The following is a 21,442-nucleotide window of genomic DNA, read 5'->3' as shown; positions in this document are numbered from 1 at the left end:
GCAGCGGAGTCGGAGTCGGAGTCAATCTCATTTTGGGATAAAAGAGTCGGAGTCGAATATCCAAGAATCGGAGTCAGTCATTTGTCCTCCGTGTATAAATGTTTGCCAAAGCTACGAAGTCAGAGTCGAAGTCGGGGAGTCGGAGTCCGATTAATTGTCGGGAACAGGAGTCAGAGTCGGTGTCAGGTGCCCCTAAATTCTCGGAGTCGGAGTCGGGAGTAGGTCGTCAAGAGCTATTTCCAACAAAGTTTGTTTGAAGTAAATCCGCCTTTAAGTTCGGAATCTATATTGACTTTCAGTTTCCCCTTAGGCGCTAATGTTAAGAGATTTGAACTGTTCAAAATTGAACGAAAACTTGTTCAAATCAAAAAGATATTTTCGATACATGTTTTTTATCAAAAGTTTTTCCCTACAAAGTTTGTTTGAAGCCACTTCGCTTCTAAGTTCAAGATTTATTTTTGATTTGAATTTCCCCGTAGGCGCTAATGTTAAGTTTTTTTGAACTGTTCAAAATTGAACGAAAAATTGTTCGAATCAAAAAATGAATTATGGGAATGAGATGTCCTCGCCGAGATCTTTCTAACAAAAAAAAAATTGTTCGAATCGGACTATTCATTCAAAAGTTATTAGGGGGGGACAGACAGACAGACCGACAGACAGACCGACAGACAGACAGACCGACAGACAGACAGACCGACAGACAGACAGACCGACAGACATTTTTCCCCATCTCAATACCCTACTTTCCAATTTTTAATTTTTCAATATTTATCTAACTATTTTATTTATTTTTGACTTTTTTTTGTTTTTCGGGATATTTTTAAGATGTATTAAGCCTTCTTTCATGCTTTTTTCTTCTTTCTCTGATTTTTACTGGGAAAGTAGGCTAAAAATCGCTCATTACTTATCTGATGAAGGTATCAACTGGCACTTCAACCCACCAGCTGCTCCTCACATGGGAGGCATTTGGGAAGCGGGCATCAAATTTGTGAAATTCCATCTTAAGCGCATCATATCAAACGTAATATTAACTTACGAACAGTTATACACGATCATAGTGCAAGTTGAGGCCTGTCTCAACTCTCGCCCTCTCTCACCTCTGTCCAGTGATCCAAATGACCTTTCAGTGCTCACACCAGGACACTTTCTTACTGGTGGTCCTCTAAACGCTGTTCCAGAAACAGATTTTACATCTTTTAAACTCAACCATCTGACACGCTGGCAGCTGACGCAACGTCTATTGCAGCACTTCTGGAAGCGTTGGAGTTCCGAGTACGTGACCCGTTTACAACAACGACCAAAGTGGTTTTCCAGAAAACCCAATTTGAAAGTTGGAGACCTTGTGCTGGTTAAAAATGAAAACTTACCCCCGCTAAAGTGGCGTCTGGGACGCATCTCTGAGGTTTTTCCAGGAAAGGACGGTTGTGTTAGAGTGGCAGCAGTAAAAACTTCTGACGGACTGCTTAAGAGACCCATTGTTAAGTTATGCAAACTGCCAATGGACAATGATTGACTTTTGAACTTTATTTTACATTTCATTTTGTTTAAATTGCAAATTTTTGTATTCATAATTGCATTATTCATATTTTAATTGCTTTTTGTATTTATAGTAACACTTAAATATTTCATGTTGAAACAGCAGTGTTTGAAGGTGGGCGGAATGTTCGAGGTAAGTACACTAGGAGAACCCACCGCTAGAGGGAGTGATCGTCGACGCATGCTCCGCAGTAACTATGTTTCAGTCTCTGTGTAGATCTCGTTAAGATAACCTAATGTAAATACTCGTGTGTGTAAATATAGTCGTTTATGTTTCTAATTCGTTCAATTACTGTGCCCACACCCCGCATGTCACCGTACAGGGTATAAGAGCTGATTTTATTTTGGTGTCAACAGCTAAAAAGGGGGTAGCGCAATCGCCCGTTCTTTTTTTCCATTGTGAGTGCCCTATCTTAAGAAGTAATGCTACGTTCTGGTTGAAATTTCGAATATATGCGAATCCATACGTAAACAGGCTTTGGTTCAATTTTGACTCCAATCGCTCCAATAGGTGTTGATTTTTTTTCTTTTCTTTTTTTTGCGAATAAAAATAGTTATATTAATGCAACAATAAGAAAGATAAATCGTAATAGATTGTCGTCTGCGTATTTCTCGTGATTTTAACTGTATGGAAATAATCGGAAATATTATCTCAATGATTTAAAATTTTTAACTGTTGCCATCTTATGTTTGTTAATAAATAAAATATTTGTAATTAATTCAAGTAAGGCTTTTAAAGTAACTTTCAATTTTCGCTCTTTGTTTTGTTTTTACAATAATTCAGACATTGGAATGGTCGTCAAGTTTTTGCATGTGTAATTTTGTTTTTGTTAGAAATATTGCTTCCTCGTCAAGCATGGGGAGGAATCAGAAAAAGAAAAATATAGAAGAAAGTTTCGTGATGGCCACAACATACTAGTTTGTTCTTTATTCATTTGAAAAGATTTTTCAAAGTCTTTTGGTTATTCTGACCCATGTAGAAAGAGATTAAAAATCAAAAAGTATTACGAAAGTAAAAAATTAATGCAGAACACACAGTAAGTTGTTCTGAAGCAGCCATTTTCACGATGTTGAATTCGGAATTCATAAATTTTTGGTTCGCTTCGAACAGCATTTTCATTTTGTACCGTTTTTTCTGTACATTAGTACATATTATGTCCAGTTTCGTGACATTTCCGGCATTTGTTGACATTTTTGTGACATTTCCGGCATTTTTTAACATTTGTGTCACATAGTGCACATGCGTGACAGACTGTCAAGAGTAACATTTAACACTAGATAATTTATTTCTATGACTATATGATTGGATATCAAAAGAAATCATCAGGCATTTAATTCATTCGTCATGGAAATGATTTAACTGATATGCGAAATCTTGTCAAGATACATTATTCTTTCACACAATTTTCAAACCATAACCCTATAAACAGATTTTTGGCGAGACTCTTCCACCGATAATGACAGCTTTTGGAGAGCAATAAAGTTAAGTTGGCGCGATATTTTAGCGATAAAAATCCCAAACTTTTATTTTTTATTCTTCAAATTCTTAACGTTCTTTCTGGATTTTTCATTCTGTTCTGCGATAAATATTTTCAAGAAAATTTATTTGCATACTGTCCATTTCAGTTGGATGCTGTAGTAAGAAAGGTTATTTAAATCATTTATGTAGAATTAGGTAAAGGAAAAGAGTATTTTTTCAGCATGGCCCTAGTGTCCAGTCAATGTTGTTAAGCCCGCTTTTTTTCATCGAATTGAAAAACTGATATTTATTCAAATTCACTCAGAACAAGATAAATAAAATGTGTACTCACAGTTTATATCAGATATTTTTGATGTTACGCTGTTGCGAATGACGATTCCAAATGAAGAATTACGCAAATAAAAAAAAAAAATACACTTAACAAACTGTTTGTTTTGCCCAAAATGAACAAGTGGAACGCAATATTTTAGTTTTTTCGGCAGTTTTGTAAATATCCGCAAGGTAGCGTATTCGAACTCTGGAGTTGCGAATAGTACTCATTAGATGTTTAACGCTGATGAACAACAGCTACTTTTAAATTGAATAGTTCAAATTTGGATTCTTTTTGGCAATAATCTGACTGCAAATACAAATCTATTCGTTTCTTTATTGTGTAGACTATGATTTAGTTACGATATGTTGTCATAAAAAAAATATTTTTAGTTTTTCTATTAGTATTAGGGAACTTTGGATTTCAAAGTTGCGTTTAGGTTACATAGCTTAAGTATCTTTGCTGCATGCGGTGTAGTGCTGACGTAACCGGACAGTCTGTTAACATCAGAAAATAGTTTTTCAACCACAATATCAACTAGAAATAATTAACTGCAGCAAAAGTGTCTTTTATTAAGTTTGACAAAAACCCCAAGAACTTATCTGCCGTTTTCTAGATTATTTATAAAAAATTAATGATTCCATTTTAAAGCGCTATTGGTGCCTATCGGAGGTGCTATTAAGTAACAATTTCAGTTATTTTAATGCATATTTAAGAGTTATTTGTTTATGTTATATCAAAATGAACGTGATCTGTTATGTTTGATTTTAACCTTTTGTATTTGTGGAATCAGGAACTTAACAAAACTTCTGTACGCAATATAAATACTTTTATTTGTTTTGAATGTATATAACTCAGTATGATTCAATCGCATGATGTTTTGTTATTCGAATATGATTGTTTTTAAACTGTTCTATTGCAAAACATGAACTTTTAATTTTTAGGGGTTTTTTTACAGTTTATGCCGCTTTATTTCTATTTTACTTAATATTATTTTTTATGGATGAAGAATAAAAGCTTTGTTGCTGTTCATGAGAAGTCAAACTTTGAAGTTGTTATTATGTTACAGCTTTAGTCATTCTAACGCATCATTTATTCATACGATACATAGCAGACGTAAACTTTAATTTTTATCCTCGATTTATGTGCTGCTAAAAATTAGAATTTTAAGATTTTCGCATTGTCTATTTTTATGTATATTAGCATGATTCAATCGCATAATATGTTGTCATCGAATATGAACTTTTTAACTGTGTCTTATTTACAATTCTACATAAACTTTTGAATTTAATTCTGCTTTTATTTGTTAGTGCTAATAGTGATTTAATTACCATCACTATTTAGTTAGTTCCTGTTATGTGTTGTCATCTGAAAGTAATTGATTTTCAGCTGTGTTTTGGGTATACGCATTTCTATTGCGTTTATGAAAGTAAGTTGTTATGAAATTGCACATCTAAGAGTAAATTATTTACTCGATATTTAGCGTTTGAGACAAATGAGAGAGCACTTGATTTATTTGCAACTTATTGTGCCTATTTATCGAACTTTGTTGTTGTTGTTTTTCGGGGGCATGAATATCAATAACTGAAGATATGTAAGATCCATATATATTCAGTTTTTAAGAGTCTTTTCGCGCAACTTAAAAAATTAACCATGCCTCCAGCACCAAAAAAAATATGTGTGTGAAAAACCGCGAAAAACACAAAGAGAATATGCGCAAAAGAAGGAATGAAGAAACGGAAAATGAACGCACAAGAAGATTAGAAAAAGACTGACTTAACAAAGAAACTGCACTTAAAGAGGAAACAGAAGATGAGCACAGAAGAAGGTTAGAGAAAAATCGTCTGAACAAAGAAATTGCACATGATGAAGAAACTAAAGAAGAACGCGCTGGAAGATTCGAGAAAGACAGACTTAACAGAGAAATGGCAAGCAAGGAGGAAACAGGAGATGAGCGCAGGAAAGGATTAGAAAAAGACAGATTCAACAAAGAAGCTGCACTTAAAGAAGAAACAGAAAATGAGCGCAGATTAGAGAAAAATCGTCTAAACAAAAAAATTGCACTTGAAGAAGAAACAAAAGAAGAACGTGCAGGAAGATTGGAGAAAGACAGACTTAAATGATAAATTGCATGTAAAGAGGAAACGGAAGATGAGCGCAGAAAAAGATTAGAAAAAGACAGACTTGACAAGGAAGCTGCATTTAAAGAGGAAACAGAAAATGAGCGCAGAAGAAGGTTAGAAAAACACAGAACTTTCAAGTCAGCTGCGCGATTAAAAGTGTGGAAAGAAAAAGAGTATAGTGCTTGTGTAAATTATTCTGCTGATCCATCATTCCAAATTGGGTCAATGTCTTTTCAGTGCAAATACTGCAGTGCTTTTAAGTGGAAGTAGGAAGCGCCAGGATTGTGTTGCCTCAATGGAAAAGTTGATATTCCGTATGTTTCTGAGCCTCCGAAATTTCTTCGTACGTTGCATTCCGAAGAACCGACTGATGCAAAACACTTCGTGAGAAACTTAAGACGCTACAACGCCTGTTTCAGTATGACTTCATTTGGTGCTGAAAAAGAAGTTAAAGAAGCGGGATTTATGCCAATGTTTCAAGTACAGGGGCAAGTGTACCATAGAATTGGTAGTTTAGAACGCTCCGAAAAAGAACGCCATAAATTTTTACAGTTGTACTTTGTATCTTGTTACGAAAGGAGGTAAATTTTTTTCCAAAAGTGTTGTCAACCTTAATTTGCATTAGTTTTTTCTCATTCGTTCTTTCCTTCTTGCAACAAGATCGCGTTAGCAAAATATGCAAATTGCCAGTAGCATTTGAGCTCACGGCACTTTGCCTCATTTTCTTCCCTTTCAATTTCAACCCAAGTCAGACTTGGTTGTCTTTTTCGGCAGCTCAGTTGAGTCTGTCCGTTTTTTGCCGATGGCTTTGGCTTACTGCTCTTGACATGAATATTATAGCTCAATATGTTTAACGTTTCATACTTTGACTTAAAATGTTAGCTTCAGAAGTCATTTAAAGTGCAATGAGCTACTATTGTAAAGAGCGTATTCTCAATAACATCTTAACATGTCATAGTATATATCATAGATATAATAAACAAGTTACTTTTTAACTTTGGCTCTTGTTGATGTTGCACAAGATAAATATGTTTTTTCAAGAAGTATCATACGTCCTGGTTGAGCTTCCACTAAATAAGTTAATAAGCTGAGTTTTAAAAGTTATAAAAGTTAATAAGCTGAGCACTTTTAAAAGCTCACAGTTTAACATATCTGACACAGAAGAACAGCTCACGCAACGTTGTAAATATATTTAAAACATAAAACCAAAATTAGTAAGTCAGTTGCAGGCGATGCTCCATCAGGAAAATAATTACGTTAGAGATTTCAAAATGACAATGGAGAAGTTGACTCCTGACGCTCAGCTGACTATTTCTGCAGATCCAATTCCAGCCGGTGAACATAAAGGACGATTCAACATTCCATCTTCATCAGAAGTTGCAATAATAAGGGCAGGAGAAAGTAAAGGACACCGTGACATTGTCTTAGAATTACGAAATAATATCCTACAAAGGATTTCTGAAACGCATCGATCATATGACTCTTTGCAATATCCCTTATTTTTTTGGAAAGGCCAGGATAGATATAATTTTAGTCACAAACAAAGAAACCCAGAAACTGGGGTTTTGACAAACAAAAAAATTTCAGCTATGGAATTCTATGCTTTTCGTCTGATGGTTCGCAGCACAGAATTTAGTACAATTCTTCGTGGACGAGAGCTTTTTCAGCAATATGCAGTAGACATGTACGCTAAAATTGAGGCAGAAATACTTCGCTACGTACAATTAAATCAACAAAAGCTTAGAGTTGACAACTACATTCATCTTAAAGATGCGATATTAAATGATGGTAACGTAAATAACGTAGGAAAGCTCACTATTTTACCGTCCAATTTTACCGGAAGTTCGCGTTACGTGCAAGAAAAAACGCAGGACGCCGTGACGTACGTGCACAATGATTTATTCATCACTTTTACCTGCAATCCTATGTGGGAGGAAGTAACAAGTGAACTTTTTCAAGGGCAACCACCAATCTGTCAAAAAACTTTTTCCCCCTGCCACGGATGATATGGAATCGGAAAACGCCCAGTTAAGACGTGTCTACCTGAATGAGGGGGAAAAGTAAAAATGTAATTCGCGAGCTCCGTATAGTTCAATCTGACTCTGTTTAGTTTAAAGGCAAACGTACATCTGCAAAAGCTGTCATCCCTGAAAACCAGTAGATGCGTCCATTTTCTCCTGTGAACCGAATGTTTGCTTTTCTGTCTCATCCGCTGTCAGATTTTAGTATCTAACAATTGTTGCCTAAACTGTGGCGATTGAGAAAAATCATAGACTTCGAAATATCCCGGACAACCGGGCACCAACTTTGACTTAAAAAGCTTGTATAAGAAGGTAACAGAATTTTTTTTTCACAAACCTGTATAACAGGTACTCTTTTGAATGAAATTTTAAAGCTCGTTTATGAGCTTCACCTCTTTTGTCTACGACGTAAAAACTCAATGATTTTATAGACTGTTGTAACACAATCGTTAAACATTTTTTTTTTGAAAAAACTCCACTTTCTTATTTTTTGTGACTTACTGAAAGCAAACGTGACTAATGTTACCAAATATCAGCCATAAATAAAAAAGGACCCTATGAACGACAAAATAACTGATTGCCATAAACCTAATTTTAGATTTCATATTTTTAAGGTCATAAAATATAAATAATTTATAATATCGTGACGATATTTTCATTTGAGTTTCAACATGCTCTCTCTACATTTACTTTGCAATTTTTCCCGTGTCTGTTATTCTATTTTATTTCCCTTTGCAATTTATACGAGAATGTCTGCCAAAAAGATCATAAATGGAAGAATGATAAAACTAGTTCCTCTCCAGCAATAAGAGAATATAATTTAAGACACGCACAAAATTTCAGAAAAAAAGCACTCTGTCATTTTATTTCTCAGAATAATTACATACAAATAATTAAACATTGAAAAAGTGCTTAACCAGCATAGGCCATTGATTGAGAGACAGCAGATGCGGAATCTCCAACACGACTGAAATCGACGTATCCAATGTTTGCCGAACTGAGCATGTGGGTAAGAACCGAAATTACTTCAAGAAGAGCTTGCACAGTTGCTTCTGCACTAGAAAGTCCTTGTGAACTAGCTTGGATCTGAGCAGCCATATTTGAAATCGTTGAACCAAGAGCACCGACGTTAAAAGCGCCGTTAGAAACAAGAGTTGAAGATGCTGCGCTCATTCGATTGACAGCAGGAGCAGATACAATTCGGTTGCTTGCAGCTGAAGCGGTTGCTGCTGCTGAGGCTCCTGCACCTTGTCCGTATCCAGCTTGACCTCCATATCCAGCTCCTGCGCCGGAAGCTGCAGCTCCTGCTGCTGCACCTGCTCCAGTTCCGTATCCTGATTGTCCTCCATATCCAGCACCTGAAGCAGTAGCTACCGCTCCAGACCCAACTCCTGTACTATATCCAGAAGCAGCTCCTCCTGCTGCGGATTGTGATGTGGTTGTCGTTGTTCTGGATACAACTTGTGAACTAGCGGCTCCTGCACTAGCAGCTGCGGCACTTGCTGCAGCACCAGTTCCTTGTCTGTAACCTGCTTGACCTCCGTATCCAGCGCCTGCACCAGCTGCTGCTGCTCCTGCTGATGCACCGGCTCCTTGTCCATAACCTGCTTGTCTTCCAGCGGCTGCACCAGCAGCTGCTGCTCCTGCTGAAGCGCCGGCGCCTTGTCCATAACCTGCTTGTCCTCCATATCCAGCGCCTGCACCAGCTGCTGCTGCTCCTGCTGATGCACCGGCTCCTTGTCCGTAACCTGCTTGTCTTCCAGCTCCTGCACCAGCTGCTGCTGCTCCAGCTGATGCACCGGCTCCTTGTCCGTAACCTGCTTGACCTCCGTATCCAGCGCCTGCACCAGCTGCTGCTGCTCCTGCTGATGCACCGGCTCCTTGTCCATAACCTGCTTGTCTTCCAGCGGCTGCACCAGCAGCTGCTGCTCCTGCTGAAGCGCCGGCTCCTTGTCCATAACCTGCTTGTCCTCCATATCCCGCGCCAGCACCAGCTGCTCCTGCTGATGCACCGGCTCCTTGTCCGTAACCTGCTTGTCTTCCAGCGCCTGCACCAGCTGCTGCTGCTCCTGCTGATGCACCGGCTCCTTGTCCGTAACCTGCTTGTCTTCCAGCTCCTGCACCAGCTGCTGCTGCTCCAGCTGATGCACCGGCTCCTTGTCCGTAACCTGCTTGACTTCCGTATCCAGCGCCTGCACCAGCTGCTGCTGCTCCTGCTGATGCACCGGCTCCTTGTCCATAACTTGCTTGTCTTCCAGCGGCTGCACCAGCAGCTGCTGCTCCTGCTGAAGCGCCGGCTCCTTGTCCATAACCTGCTTGTCCCCCATATCCAGCGCCTGCACCAGCTGCTGCTGCTGCTCCTGATGATGCACCGGCTCCTTGTCCATAACCTGCTTGTCCTCCATATCCAGCGCCTGCACCAGCTGCTGCTGCTGCTCCTGCTGATGCACCGGCTCCTTGTCCGTAACCTGCTTGTCTTCCAGCTCCTGCACCAGCAGCTGCTGCTCCTGCTGAAGCGCCAGCTCCTTGTCCATAACCTGCTTGTCCTCCATATCCAGCGCCTGCACCAGCTGCTGCTGCTGCTCCTGCTGATGCACCGGCTCCTTGTCCGTAACCTGCTTGTCTTCCAGCTCCTGCACCAGCAGCTGCTGCTCCTGCTGAAGCGCCAGCTCCTTGTCCATAACCTGCTTGTCCTCCATATCCAGCGCCTGCACCAGCTGCTGCTGCTCCTGCTGATGCACCGGCTCCTTGTCCGTAACCTGCTTGTCTTCCAGCACCTGCACCAGCAGCTGCTGCTCCTGCTGAAGCGCCGGCTCCTTGTCCATAACCTGCTTGTCCTCCATATCCAGCGCCTGCACCAGCTGCTGCTGCTCCTGCTGATGCACCGGCTCCTTGTCCGTAACCTGCTTGTCTTCCTGCACCTGCACCAGCAGCTGCTGCTCCTGCTGAAGCACCGGCTCCTTGTCCATAACCTGCTTGTCCTCCATATCCAGCTCCTGCACCAGCTGCTGCTGCTCCTGCTGATGCACCGGCTCCTTGTCCGTAACCTGCTTGTCTTCCTGCACCTGCACCAGCAGCTGCTGCTCCTGCTGAAGCACCGGCTCCTTGTCCATAACCTGCTTGTCCTCCATATCCAGCTCCTGCACCAGCTGCTGCAGCTCCTGCTGATGCACCGGCTCCTTGTCCGTAACCTGCTTGACCTCCGTATCCAGCGCCTGCACCAGCTGCTGCTGCTCCTGCTGATGCACCGGCTCCTTGTCCATAACCTGCTTGTCCTCCATATCCAGCGCCTGCACCAGCTGCTGCTGCTGCTCCGGATGATGCACCGGCTCCTTGCCCATAACCTGCTTGTCCTCCATATCCAGCGCCTGCACCAGCTCCTTGTCCGTAACCTGCTTGTCTTCCAGCGCCTGCACCAGCTGCTGCTGCTGCTCCTGATGATGCACCGGCTCCTTGCCCATAACCTGCTTGTCCTCCATATCCAGCGCCTGCAACAGCTGCTGCTGCTGCTCCTGCTGATGCACCGGCTCCTTGTCCGTAACCTGCTTGTCTTCCAGCACCTGCACCAGCAGCTGCTGCTCCTGCTGAAGCACCAGCTCCTTGCCCGTAACCTGCTTGTCTTCCAGCACCTGCACCAGCAGCTGCTGCTCCTGCTGAAGCGCCGGCTCCTTGTCCATAACCTGCTTGTCCTCCATATCCAGCGCCTGCACCAGCTGCTGCTGCTGCTAATGCTGAAGCGCCGGCTCCTTGTCCATAACCTGCTTGTCCTCCATATCCAGCGCCTGCACCAGCTGCTGCTGCTCCTGCTGATGCACCAGCTCCTTGTCCGTAACCTGCTTGTCTTCCAGCGCCTGCACCAGCTGCTGCTGCTGCTCCTGATGATGCACCGGCTCCTTGTCCATAACCTGCTTGTCCTCCATATCCAGCGCTTGCACCAGCTGCTGCTGCTCCTGCTGATGCACCGGCTCCTTGCCCGTAACCTGCTTGTCTTCCAGCGCCTGCACCAGCTGCTGCTGTTCCTGCTGCTGCACCGGCTCCTTGTCCGTAACCTGCTTGTCCTCCATATCCAGCGCCTGCACCAGCTGCTGCTGCTGCTCCTGCTGATGCACCGGCTCCTTGTCCGTAACCTGCTTGTCTTCCAGCTCCTGCACCAGCAGCTGCTGCTCCTGCTGAAGCGCCGGCTCCTTGTCCATAACCTGCTTGTCCTCCATATCCAGCGCCTGCACCAGCTGCTGCTGCTGCTCCTGATGTTGCACCGGCTCCTTGTCCGTAACCTGCTCGGCTTCCAGCACCTGCACCAGCAGCTGCTGCTCCTGCAGAAGCACCAGCTCCTTGCCCGTAACCTGCTTGTCTTCCAGCACCTGCACCAGCAGCTGCTGCTCCTGCTGAAGCGCCGGCTCCTTGTCCATAACCTGCTTGTCCTCCATATCCAGCGCCTGCAGCAGCTGCTGCTGCTCCTGCTGATGCACCGGCTCCTTGTCCATAACCTGCTTGTCCTCCATATCCAGCGCCTGCACCAGCTGCTGCTGCTCCTGCTGAAGCACCAGCTCCTTGTCCATAACCTGCTTGTCCTCCATATCCAGCACCTGCACCAGCTGCTGCTCCTGCTGAAGCACCAGCTCCTTGTCCATAACCTGCTTGACCTCCATATCCAGCGCCTGCACCAGCTGCTGCTGCTCCTGCTGAAGCACCGGCTCCTTGACCATAACCAGATCCTGCTCCAGCGCCATAACCTGATCCTGCTCCAGCTCCTGCACCGGCGCCGTAACCGGATCCTGCTGCAGCTCCTGCACCTACGCCGTACCCAGATCCTGCTCCAGCTCCTGCACCAACGCCGTAGCCAGATCCTGCTCCTGCTCCTGCGCCTGCACCGAAACCAGATCCTGCTCCGGCTCCTGCTCCAGCACCATAACCAGATCCTGCTCTAGCTCCTGCTGCTGCTCCCGCTCCTGAACCAGCACCGTAACCAGACCCCACTCCTGCTCCTGCTGCCACTCCTGAACTAGCACTGTAACCAGATGCTGCTCCAGATGCGCCAGATGTAACAGTCTGTTGAGTTATTACCTGAGTGCTTGAACTGCTGCCAGCCGATGCAGCGCCAGTTGAATATCCTGCTCCAGTACCATACCCAGCCCCAGCTGCAGCTCCTGAGCCTGCGGCTGCTCCAGCTCCGGATCCACTGCTTGCTCCATAACCACTTCCGTAGCCAGCACCAGTCCCAGCTCCAGCCCCAGCTCTAGCTCCAGCACCAGCGCCGTAACCAGATCCTGCTCCTGCGCCAGCTCCTGCTCCTGCACCAGCACCGTAGCCAGAACCTGCTCCAGCTCCTGCACCAGCGCCGTAACCAGATCCTGCTCCAGCTCCTGCACCAGCACCGTAACCAGATCCTGCTCCAGCACCAGCACCGTAGCCGGCACCAGATCCTGCTCCAGCACCAGCACCGTAGCCGGCACCAGATCCTGCTCCAGCACCAGCACCGTAGCCGGCACCAGCTCCAGCACCAGCCCCAGCTCCCGCTCCTGCACTACTGCCGTAACCAGATCCTGCACCAGCTCCTGCTCCACTGCCATACCCAGCCCCTGCGCCGGCTCCTGCACGAGCTCCTGAACCAGCACCATAACCAGCTTCGGCACCTGCACCGTAGCCAGCTCCTGCTCCAGCTCCAGCTCCAGCTCCTGCGCCAACTCCGTATCCAGCTCCTGCTGCAGAAGCCTGTGATGTAACAGTTTGTTGAGTTGTTACTTGAGTGCTCGAACTGCTGCCAGCTGACGCAGCACCTGCAGAATATCCTGCTCCAGTACTGTAGCCAGATCCTGCTCCAGCTCCTGCACCAGCACCGTAACCAGATCCTGCACCTGCTCCTGCACCAGCGCCGTATCCAGATCCTGCTCCAGCTCCTGCTCCCGCTCCAGCGCCGTAACCAGATCCTGCTCCAGCTCCTGCACCAGCGCCGTAACCAGATCCTGCTCCGGCTCCTGCTCCTGCTCCTGCACCCGCGCCATAACCAGATCCTGCTCCAGCTCCTGCACCAGCACCGTATCCAGAACCTGCACCAGCTCCATAACCAGCACCTGAAGCAGCTCCTGCTCCTGCACCAGCACCGTATCCAGTACCTGCACCTGCTCCTGCACCAGCTCCATAACCAGCACCTGAAGCGGCTCCAGCTCCTGCACCAGCGCCGTAACCAGATCCTGCTCCGGCTCCTGCTCCTGCACCCGCGCCATAACCAGATCCTGCTCCAGCTCCTGCACCAGCACCGTATCCAGAACCTGCACCTGCTCCTGCACCGGCACCATAACCAGCGCCTGAACCAGCTCCCGCTCCTGCACCAGCACCATAACCAGCGCCTGAACCAGCACCAGCACCTGCTCCAGCTCCGGTTCCATAGCCTGTTCCGTATCCAGAGCTTGCGCCAGCGGCTGCTCCTGCTGCTGCACCAATTCCATATCCGGTGTTGTATCCTGTTGCAGTTGAACCTGCAACATTTGTTGTTGTTGTGACAGTGGAAGTTGCGACATTTTGTGTACTTCCGGTAGACACGCCTTGAGCATAATTTGTTGCTCCGGCAGCAGCACTTGATGCAACTCCTTGTGCTCCTCCTCCGTATCCTACAGCCTGAGCTGTTCCCTGTCCAACTGCTGCTCCTGCTCCGGATGAGTATCCACCTACTGGACCTGAACTTCCGGATGCATCTGCCCCCGCAGATGCTGATACGTCGTTTGCTTCTACACTGCTAAATAGCGTGATGAGTCGACTGATTTCATTGAGAAAACCGTTATCAACATTTCCGGTCAGCTGTAGAAGAGTATTAGTAACTGCATCTAGAACTGCGCCTATTTGGTATTCTTTTCCGCCGTTAGCAGCAACGATTTCTGCAATAGCTGAGCCGAACGCTGCGTTCATGGCCCTCATCGCGCCACGGCCACTTTTCCCGGACCTTATCATCTTGTCCATTGCAGAGTTCATGATATCTCTGACATCATCGAAGTCTTTCATCTCCTGCCCACTGAATGCTCCAGCTTGCGAAAGTGCAACGGAGAAGCCGTTCATGAAGTTCTCGGCCATTTGGGGGCTTGACCATACTGAGGCTCCTTGCCCCAGAGCTGAGTAGCTCTGGGCGCAAAAAACAGCGAAGAATAAGGCAAGGTAAGTTGACCACTGCATGGTGCTTGGTTAATCCAACCTAGGATGATCTGTCTGCTCCTGCCCTGAGGCTTTTATACAAAGATTTTGCGTGCGATTCAAAAAATCAGCAATTCAAATCCTCACTGCTGCGTTTTCACACCTGTCGAATGCCCTTAAGACCTCATTTTTACGACCGCACTGAATGCGCATCTGGAATGCTGTTTTGAAAGCTGGGATTTTATGTCCATGTTTTCCCCAGGAGTATCATTAAAATTAGTCATTAAACTGCAATCTTTTTTTTTATAATTTTTAAAATATTGAAGCACAAAAATGTTGTTATTTCATCAGCAACCAAAAAAAAAAAAAGAAAGAAGGAAATATCTCGTTCACGTTTTTTCGTAAATAATTTAAACTATTAATAAACGAAAATAATTTCAAACATTCTATGCGGTTACGAGTCAGAGAACCTTGTGTTTTTCCCTAGCTTTTGTTATCTCTTTTCTCTATGTATTTTCTTATTTTGCAGCATTTTCGTTGAGAGTCTCTTTCTTTTCCTAACTCTGATCCCAGACCCTTTACAAATGTAAATTGATTTACTTTTCGTTTTGGGGGCACTTTACTTGACGAAACAAAGCTGCCTCAGACTTATTAGGACTGAAAAATGAGGAGTTAGTTGTTTATCTAAGCAAGCTGGCAACGGATTCCCTTACTTTGGCGGAACCCCTAATGTTTTTCTCTTCTATAAAATTACCGTTGTTAAAATCTTGATGCAAAACAATATTTTATTTCAATTAAGAGTTAATCTGGAAAATAGTTTACATGGAAATCTAAAAATCATATATCGATTGGCATATCGATTGCCTAACTGTGTTTATTACGTACAAGCTCTCGATACGTAAACACTTATTATACTTCCGTCTGTTGTAACTATCTGTTAAAAATGCTGGAGACATTTCTTGAAATAACAGTTCTGTTTCATACTCTTTATATCAAAAATAAATAAGTTATCAAACAATAATATGAGGCATAGTGAGAAGCAAAGGGATTGTAAGTTGCAAAATTAAAAATTTGGAGATAACCAGTACTCATGGTATGTGAACCTATCTCTGTCTTGGGGCAAGAGATGGTACTAGTAGTCCTGGTAGGTGCTGCTATTCAGCAAGATTCAGAAAAAAATGTCAATGAAAGCCTACCTAGGGTGTTATCTTTGAACGCGTTTTACTCAAAACTTGGAAATGTCCACTTGCATCCCTTTGCTTCTCACTGCCTCGTATGATGTTGCTACTATCTTCGTAGCCGCAACTAACAAACATAAATGCTAGTTAATCATTCGAACAAATTTCCCTTTTGCAATTCACTGCTAGTTTGCATAATTCTACATTAAAGTTCATTGATAAGCAGCGACAACTTTCACTTTCGCAATTCGAAACGAAATAATGCAAATTTAATTTGGAACATAAATGTACGTCCGAAAATGATAAAAATTAATAATTCCAACACAACGGGGTTGTGTCCTTCAGTCAAAAGTACTTCTTTTAGTCACTGAAATTGATAGAATAAGCAAAAAAAAAAAAAAAAAAACAACAGCGAGAAAAAAAAATCACTTTGGCAACTGTTACTATTTAATAATTTTTTTTTAATTTCCGATTTTGGAAATAATGCGTTTTCTTTATGTCGTCACAAGTGATGAAATTTGGCGCGATACTTCACTGGCACTTTGAATGCTTACGCTTGCTGTCTACCGCAATATAGCAAAACGCGATATTATATACATTTCAATTCAATTCCACTCAAAAGTCAAGAAATGTTTGCTTTCGAGTAAAATCCACGAAAGCAATAATTTTTGCAGACATGGATGCTTGATTGTTAAATATTAGAATGTTTTCTCCTTTTCTTGCAGTTATATTCATTTTAATACAATGAAACGAGAGAACGAAAAACTTATTTAAAAAGTATACAAAAGTAACTATTTCTCTCACACACAATCTATGAAATGGACTGCCGTCTGCCGTTTAAATTCTTAAATAGAAGTACAATCGAACTTGCTTATAACGAGTTTAACGAGAACCCGGATATAGCGAGGAAATCACAAATACTTGGTTGGTACACTGTTAAGTCTATGGGAACATAGCACGCTTTTAACGAGCAAAACCCGCTTAAAACGAGCAATATTATTGTGATTTGTAACATTTCTATTGACTTCCAGCTCTCTCTCTCTCTCTCTCTCTCAACTTATCCTTTTTACTTCCTTTTACAAAAAAGGAAGTATTGTATTCGCGAAAAAATGTTCACTCAAAAATCGGCCTTAATTTTCCTTTTTCTCACCCCCGAATGAATGTTGAGTTTTTTTCCGACCGGATGGAACGTACAGACACGTAAAGTATCCCTTTTGACGACCCCCGAGTTAATTACAACGAGTTTTCTCGTGACGTCCGTATTTACGTATGTATGTGCGTATGTGTGTATGTATCTCGCATAACTCAAAAACGGTATATCCTAGAAAGTTGAAATTTGGAACGTAGACTCCTAGTGGGGTCTAGTTGTGCACCTTTCCTTTTGGTTGCATTCGGATGTCCCTAAAAGGGTCTTTTGCCCCTTTTTGGGGGGAAATCATTGTTAATTTCGATGTAAACTCAAGTTGTGATATAATTTGTTGGACACTTGGCGATATGTTGCCAGTCTTTTGGTCGCCAAGTTTTGTCGCCAACTTGGCGACAAATTTGGCGATTTTTTTTTAAAATTTGGTTTCAATTTGTCTACTCTTGGTGATATTTAGAAAGTAAACAATTGAATCACATTAAAATTGCCAATAATTGGGAAAATGACATTAAATTGGAGTAAAAGGAAGTCATGTGATGCACACATCAGCTCGTTTTCCTTCAACATTCCACAGTCACCCAAAATAAGTGATAAATCATATATCCTAAGAACAAGCGATGACAGCACTTTTTTGTTGGCATTTAAGTGAAGAGCTCATATTAGAACACAATCCCACTCCCAGACGAAAACTAAAAGAACTTGATAGAAATACGCATATATAACCGAGATTTTTTTTTTTCAAAGGGCTTTGAAGAGCATCCCTTTCCCAGGTCACAAACTTGCACAGCTACAAGTGCTAAAGGGTTCCTGATCATTCATCTCTTTAATAGGCATCTCATCCCTTTAATAGGCAATTACAAGAAATTTTAACTTAAAGAAATAATTACAAAAAAACTAATTCGTAAGTTTAAAGCATAAAACTCCAAGTGCAAAACCCCTGGGCTCGGAGTAATTTCGTACAAAACTTCAAGGCTGCAGGTACCGTAGGGTCTCCTGGGCGCATTCCCGCCACAGACTTCCTTTCACATTTTCTTTGACGTTACTTTTTTTAATATATAGAAATACGACTTTTTTTTAAGCAAAAGGAAACCCGTTTTATTCTGCACCAGTGTTATCAGCACGGCTTTGCCCGTAGTAAAAAATTAAGAGGTAATTTGATTCGCCGATAACTGAACTAATAATGGATGATGATTTTCTCGCCAATTGGCTATGCTCATTTGCTCTCTCATGTTGAACCCCGCGTTATGATAATTTCGTAATTTACTAGTCCACGTTATGATAATTTCCTCGGTAAAATGTACTTAAAATTGGAATAGAAAAAGAACAAAATCGAATATTTGAAAAAATCGCTTCGAAGTGCACATCCCCATGCTACAAACTAACTTTGTGCCAAATTTCATGGCAATCGGCCGAACGGACTAGGCGCTATGCGCGTCACAGACATCCAGACAGACAGAGATCCAGATATCCAGACAGAGAGACTTTCAGCTTCATTATTAGTAAAAAGATGCCACAAAATTTGATCTATCGGACATGTTGTCTCAACCACACGTTTTTTGGGCACGCCAGCTGATGCGGGCAATAGGATAATATTAAAATCCTTAAATGAACGAATAACCAACGCTTTTCATTCATTTAATTTTTAAGCACAAAGGTATTTATTTATTCATTACTAGTGGAACCCGCACGTCTTTGCCCGTAATAGAAAAATAAAAATATCTTTTGGTTCGCCTGTATATTTACATATAATGTATGGTGAATTTTCTCGCCAATTGGCTTGCACCGATGTTACGGTTCCACGTTATGATAATTTCGTATCTCGCCAATTGGCTTGCGCCCATGTTACGATTCCACGTTATGATAATTTCGTAATTTACCCGTCCATCTTATGATAGTTTTGATCTTAAAACTGGAATAGAAAAAGAACCACGTCGAATTTTCGAAAAATCGCTTCGAGGAGCACACCCCCATGCTACAAACTAACTTTGTGCCGAATTTCATGAAAATCGGCAGAACGGTTTAGGCGCTATGCGCCTCACAGAGATCCTGACAGACAGACAGAGATCCAGACAGACAGAGAGACTTTCAGCTTTATTATTAGTAAAGAAGACACCACGAATTTGAGAGCGACTTTTCATCAACTTTACAAACTGTCATTTTGCTCAGCTTAGGAGCTCCTCAGCATCTATATATGTGCAAGTTGGTACAAGTTTGTTTGGAACCCAAGAAAGGGGTGCTCTTCAAAGAGCTTTTTTTATTATTATTATTAATAACTCAGTCATGCATATTTCTATCAAGTTCTTTTTTTCTTTAGGTAGCGGCGATGTTTTGTTGTAATTATGAGCTAAACTTAAATTCTATTTTCTATGGGTGGGAGAGGGGAATTTTCGTTCTGGTAGAAACGGAACTCATAACGCGTTTTTTAAATCTGATTCTTTTTAATCGACGATTTAAATTCATGCGAATCAAATAAGATCAATCAAATAAGCAATCTTCTTGGGTTCGTGAGTGCCAGCGAGCAGGGAGCTTAGACCCACAGTTACATAAATGAGGGCATCACATACCATAAAAAAAAAAAGGCGTATGCACGCCTTACCTTGTGAACTGCGTGTGCTAAATATGCCTGGTTATTAAAATCCTTGTAATTTAACACTTTTGAATTATTAAAATCATTTGCATGAAACTATAATTAGCAATCATTCATCTGGATTATATTACTGGTGATGATACGACATAAGGCAGCGCTGATGGTTACGAGTCACGAATTTGATATGATCAGAAAGTTTTATTGCTCGTCCCAGGTGAAGAAAAGGCAATAAATTTTTAGTTTATGGATGCCTTTTCATGAATATTAATATTTTGCTTAGGAAAAATGAAAACAGATTGTTTTAGGTGCTAAGATGTACAAACACGACGTGGTCGTGCGAAGCTTCGAGAATTTCGTCGCAATACGTCGCATCTCAAGACATTGCCTTTTTTGGATGCGAGGGCATACAGGACATTTTTTTATTGATTGCAGCTGTTGCTGAGATTACTGTTGCTCATCCTAGTTAATATTCATATCTCTGAATGGTGCCACATAGTCAATCCTAATTTTGGGACATCGCGCGCTGAACTTCGGCTGTCTTCAGTCAACCTTTGAGAAGTCAGCAGAAGCAATCGGTTGCTCAATGTTCTGTAAGTATCAGTAAGTATGAGTCTCTGCATGGACACTACTGCTTGACCATCGATTACATGGAAAGGCTGATGTCCGGTTTAAAGGCGGAAATGGACACATCTATTAGTTTATAGGGATGTTAGTTGGTTTATTTCAGATGTTCACTTTTGCATCTCTATTATTTAGCCTTAGTTTTGTAAAAATGAAAATTTACGCACAGCAACATTTTTTAAATCTAAAATATATTCGATCTATATTCTCACGGCAAAAACTAATTGATTTATTTATTTACTAGTGATACCCACACGGCTTTGCCCGTAATAGAAAAATAGAAAGGTATTTTGGTTCGCCTGTATATTTACAAATAATGTATGGTGAATTTCCTCGCCAGTTGGCTTGCACCCATCTTACGGTTCCACGTTATGATAATTTCGTATCTCGCCAATTGGCTTGTGTCCATGTTACAGTTCCACGTTATGATAATTTCGTAATTTACTCGTTCATGTTATGATATTTTTTTTCTTAAAATTGGAATAGAAAAAGATTCACATCGAATTTTCGAAAAATCGCTTCGAGGTGCACACCCCCACGCTACATACTAACTTTGTGCCAAATTTCATGAAAATCGGCCGAACGGTTTAGGCGCTATGCGCGTCACAGGCATCCTACAGACATCCAGACATCCTCCGGACAGAGAAACTTTAAGCTTTATTATTAGTAAAGATAAAGACAACAAAGTTTTGAGCTTACCATTTTGCTTTTACATTCCTGAACGAAATGAAAATATTTTATTTTCTTTTTGTTGTTTCTATGGAAACTATTTTTGTCTCCCCTTATTTTATTTTAGAAAAGGCAATAAATGAATAAAGCACTAGTGACATTATAAAATGCGTGCATCAAAATCTCATCGTTATTATCCTTTCTCCCCTGCTGGATTCATTCAGATGGAATCGTCTTTATTTGGCAGATTGCCAAACTACATACAATCCATGGTCAAACTATACGTACAGCAAACTTCGATTATCCGCGGAATAGGATGGCACGGTAATCGCGGTTAAGAAAATTTGCGGGCAATATGAAAATAGGTAAAAACGTTGCTATTGTATGCAAAAGCTTAAAAATATCATTAACACAGCATGCACTGAACAATTAAAAACGAGTTTGTAAAAAAAATGCTTGTAAAAGTCAGGGGTGCCTCCCACCCCTCTTAAGAGCAAGGGCACACCCCCAGTGGTGCACACAAGGGGAGGATCCAGGGGGTCCCGGACCCCTTCCATCGTCCTTGTTGTTTTTTGATTGACTATAATCCTATGTATGTTGTACGTAAAATAATTTCATGCAAAAGTAACGACAGTTTCAAGTTTAAGGAAT

The 21,442-nt window shown here is 42.3% G+C and overlaps 2 protein-coding genes across 38 annotated transcripts in view; one reads left to right on the top strand and one right to left on the bottom strand.

Annotated features, from left to right (window-relative positions):
- LOC129234238 (fibroin heavy chain-like) overlaps positions 1 to 21,442 on the top strand; it is a 119,384-nt gene that overhangs the window by 43,665 nt on the left and 54,277 nt on the right. The window lies entirely within an intron of this gene.
- Positions 8,308 to 14,665, bottom strand: LOC129234241 (fibroin heavy chain-like). Of its 17 annotated transcripts, XM_054868213.1 has the most exons (3): positions 11,229 to 14,665; positions 11,082 to 11,150; positions 8,308 to 10,736 (listed from the first exon to the last, which is right to left on the bottom strand). In XM_054868213.1, the coding sequence occupies exons 1-3, from the start codon at positions 14,632 to 14,634 to the stop codon at positions 8,383 to 8,385; spliced, it is 5,829 nt and encodes a 1,942-aa protein (XP_054724188.1). In that variant the 5' UTR covers positions 14,635 to 14,665; the 3' UTR covers positions 8,308 to 8,382. The 17 variants fall into 17 exon arrangements, with proteins under 17 accessions (XP_054724188.1, XP_054724181.1, XP_054724184.1 ...); XM_054868206.1 differs by having other exon boundaries at positions 8,308 to 10,085; positions 10,155 to 14,665; XM_054868209.1 differs by having other exon boundaries at positions 8,308 to 10,085; positions 10,230 to 14,665.

This window comes from Uloborus diversus, chromosome 1 (genome assembly GCF_026930045.1).
Source record: "Uloborus diversus isolate 005 chromosome 1, Udiv.v.3.1, whole genome shotgun sequence".
Classification (NCBI taxonomy): Eukaryota; Metazoa; Arthropoda; class Arachnida; order Araneae; family Uloboridae; genus Uloborus; species Uloborus diversus.
Note: the sequence above shows the minus strand (reverse complement) of the source record. Positions and strands in the feature narration are given on the sequence as shown.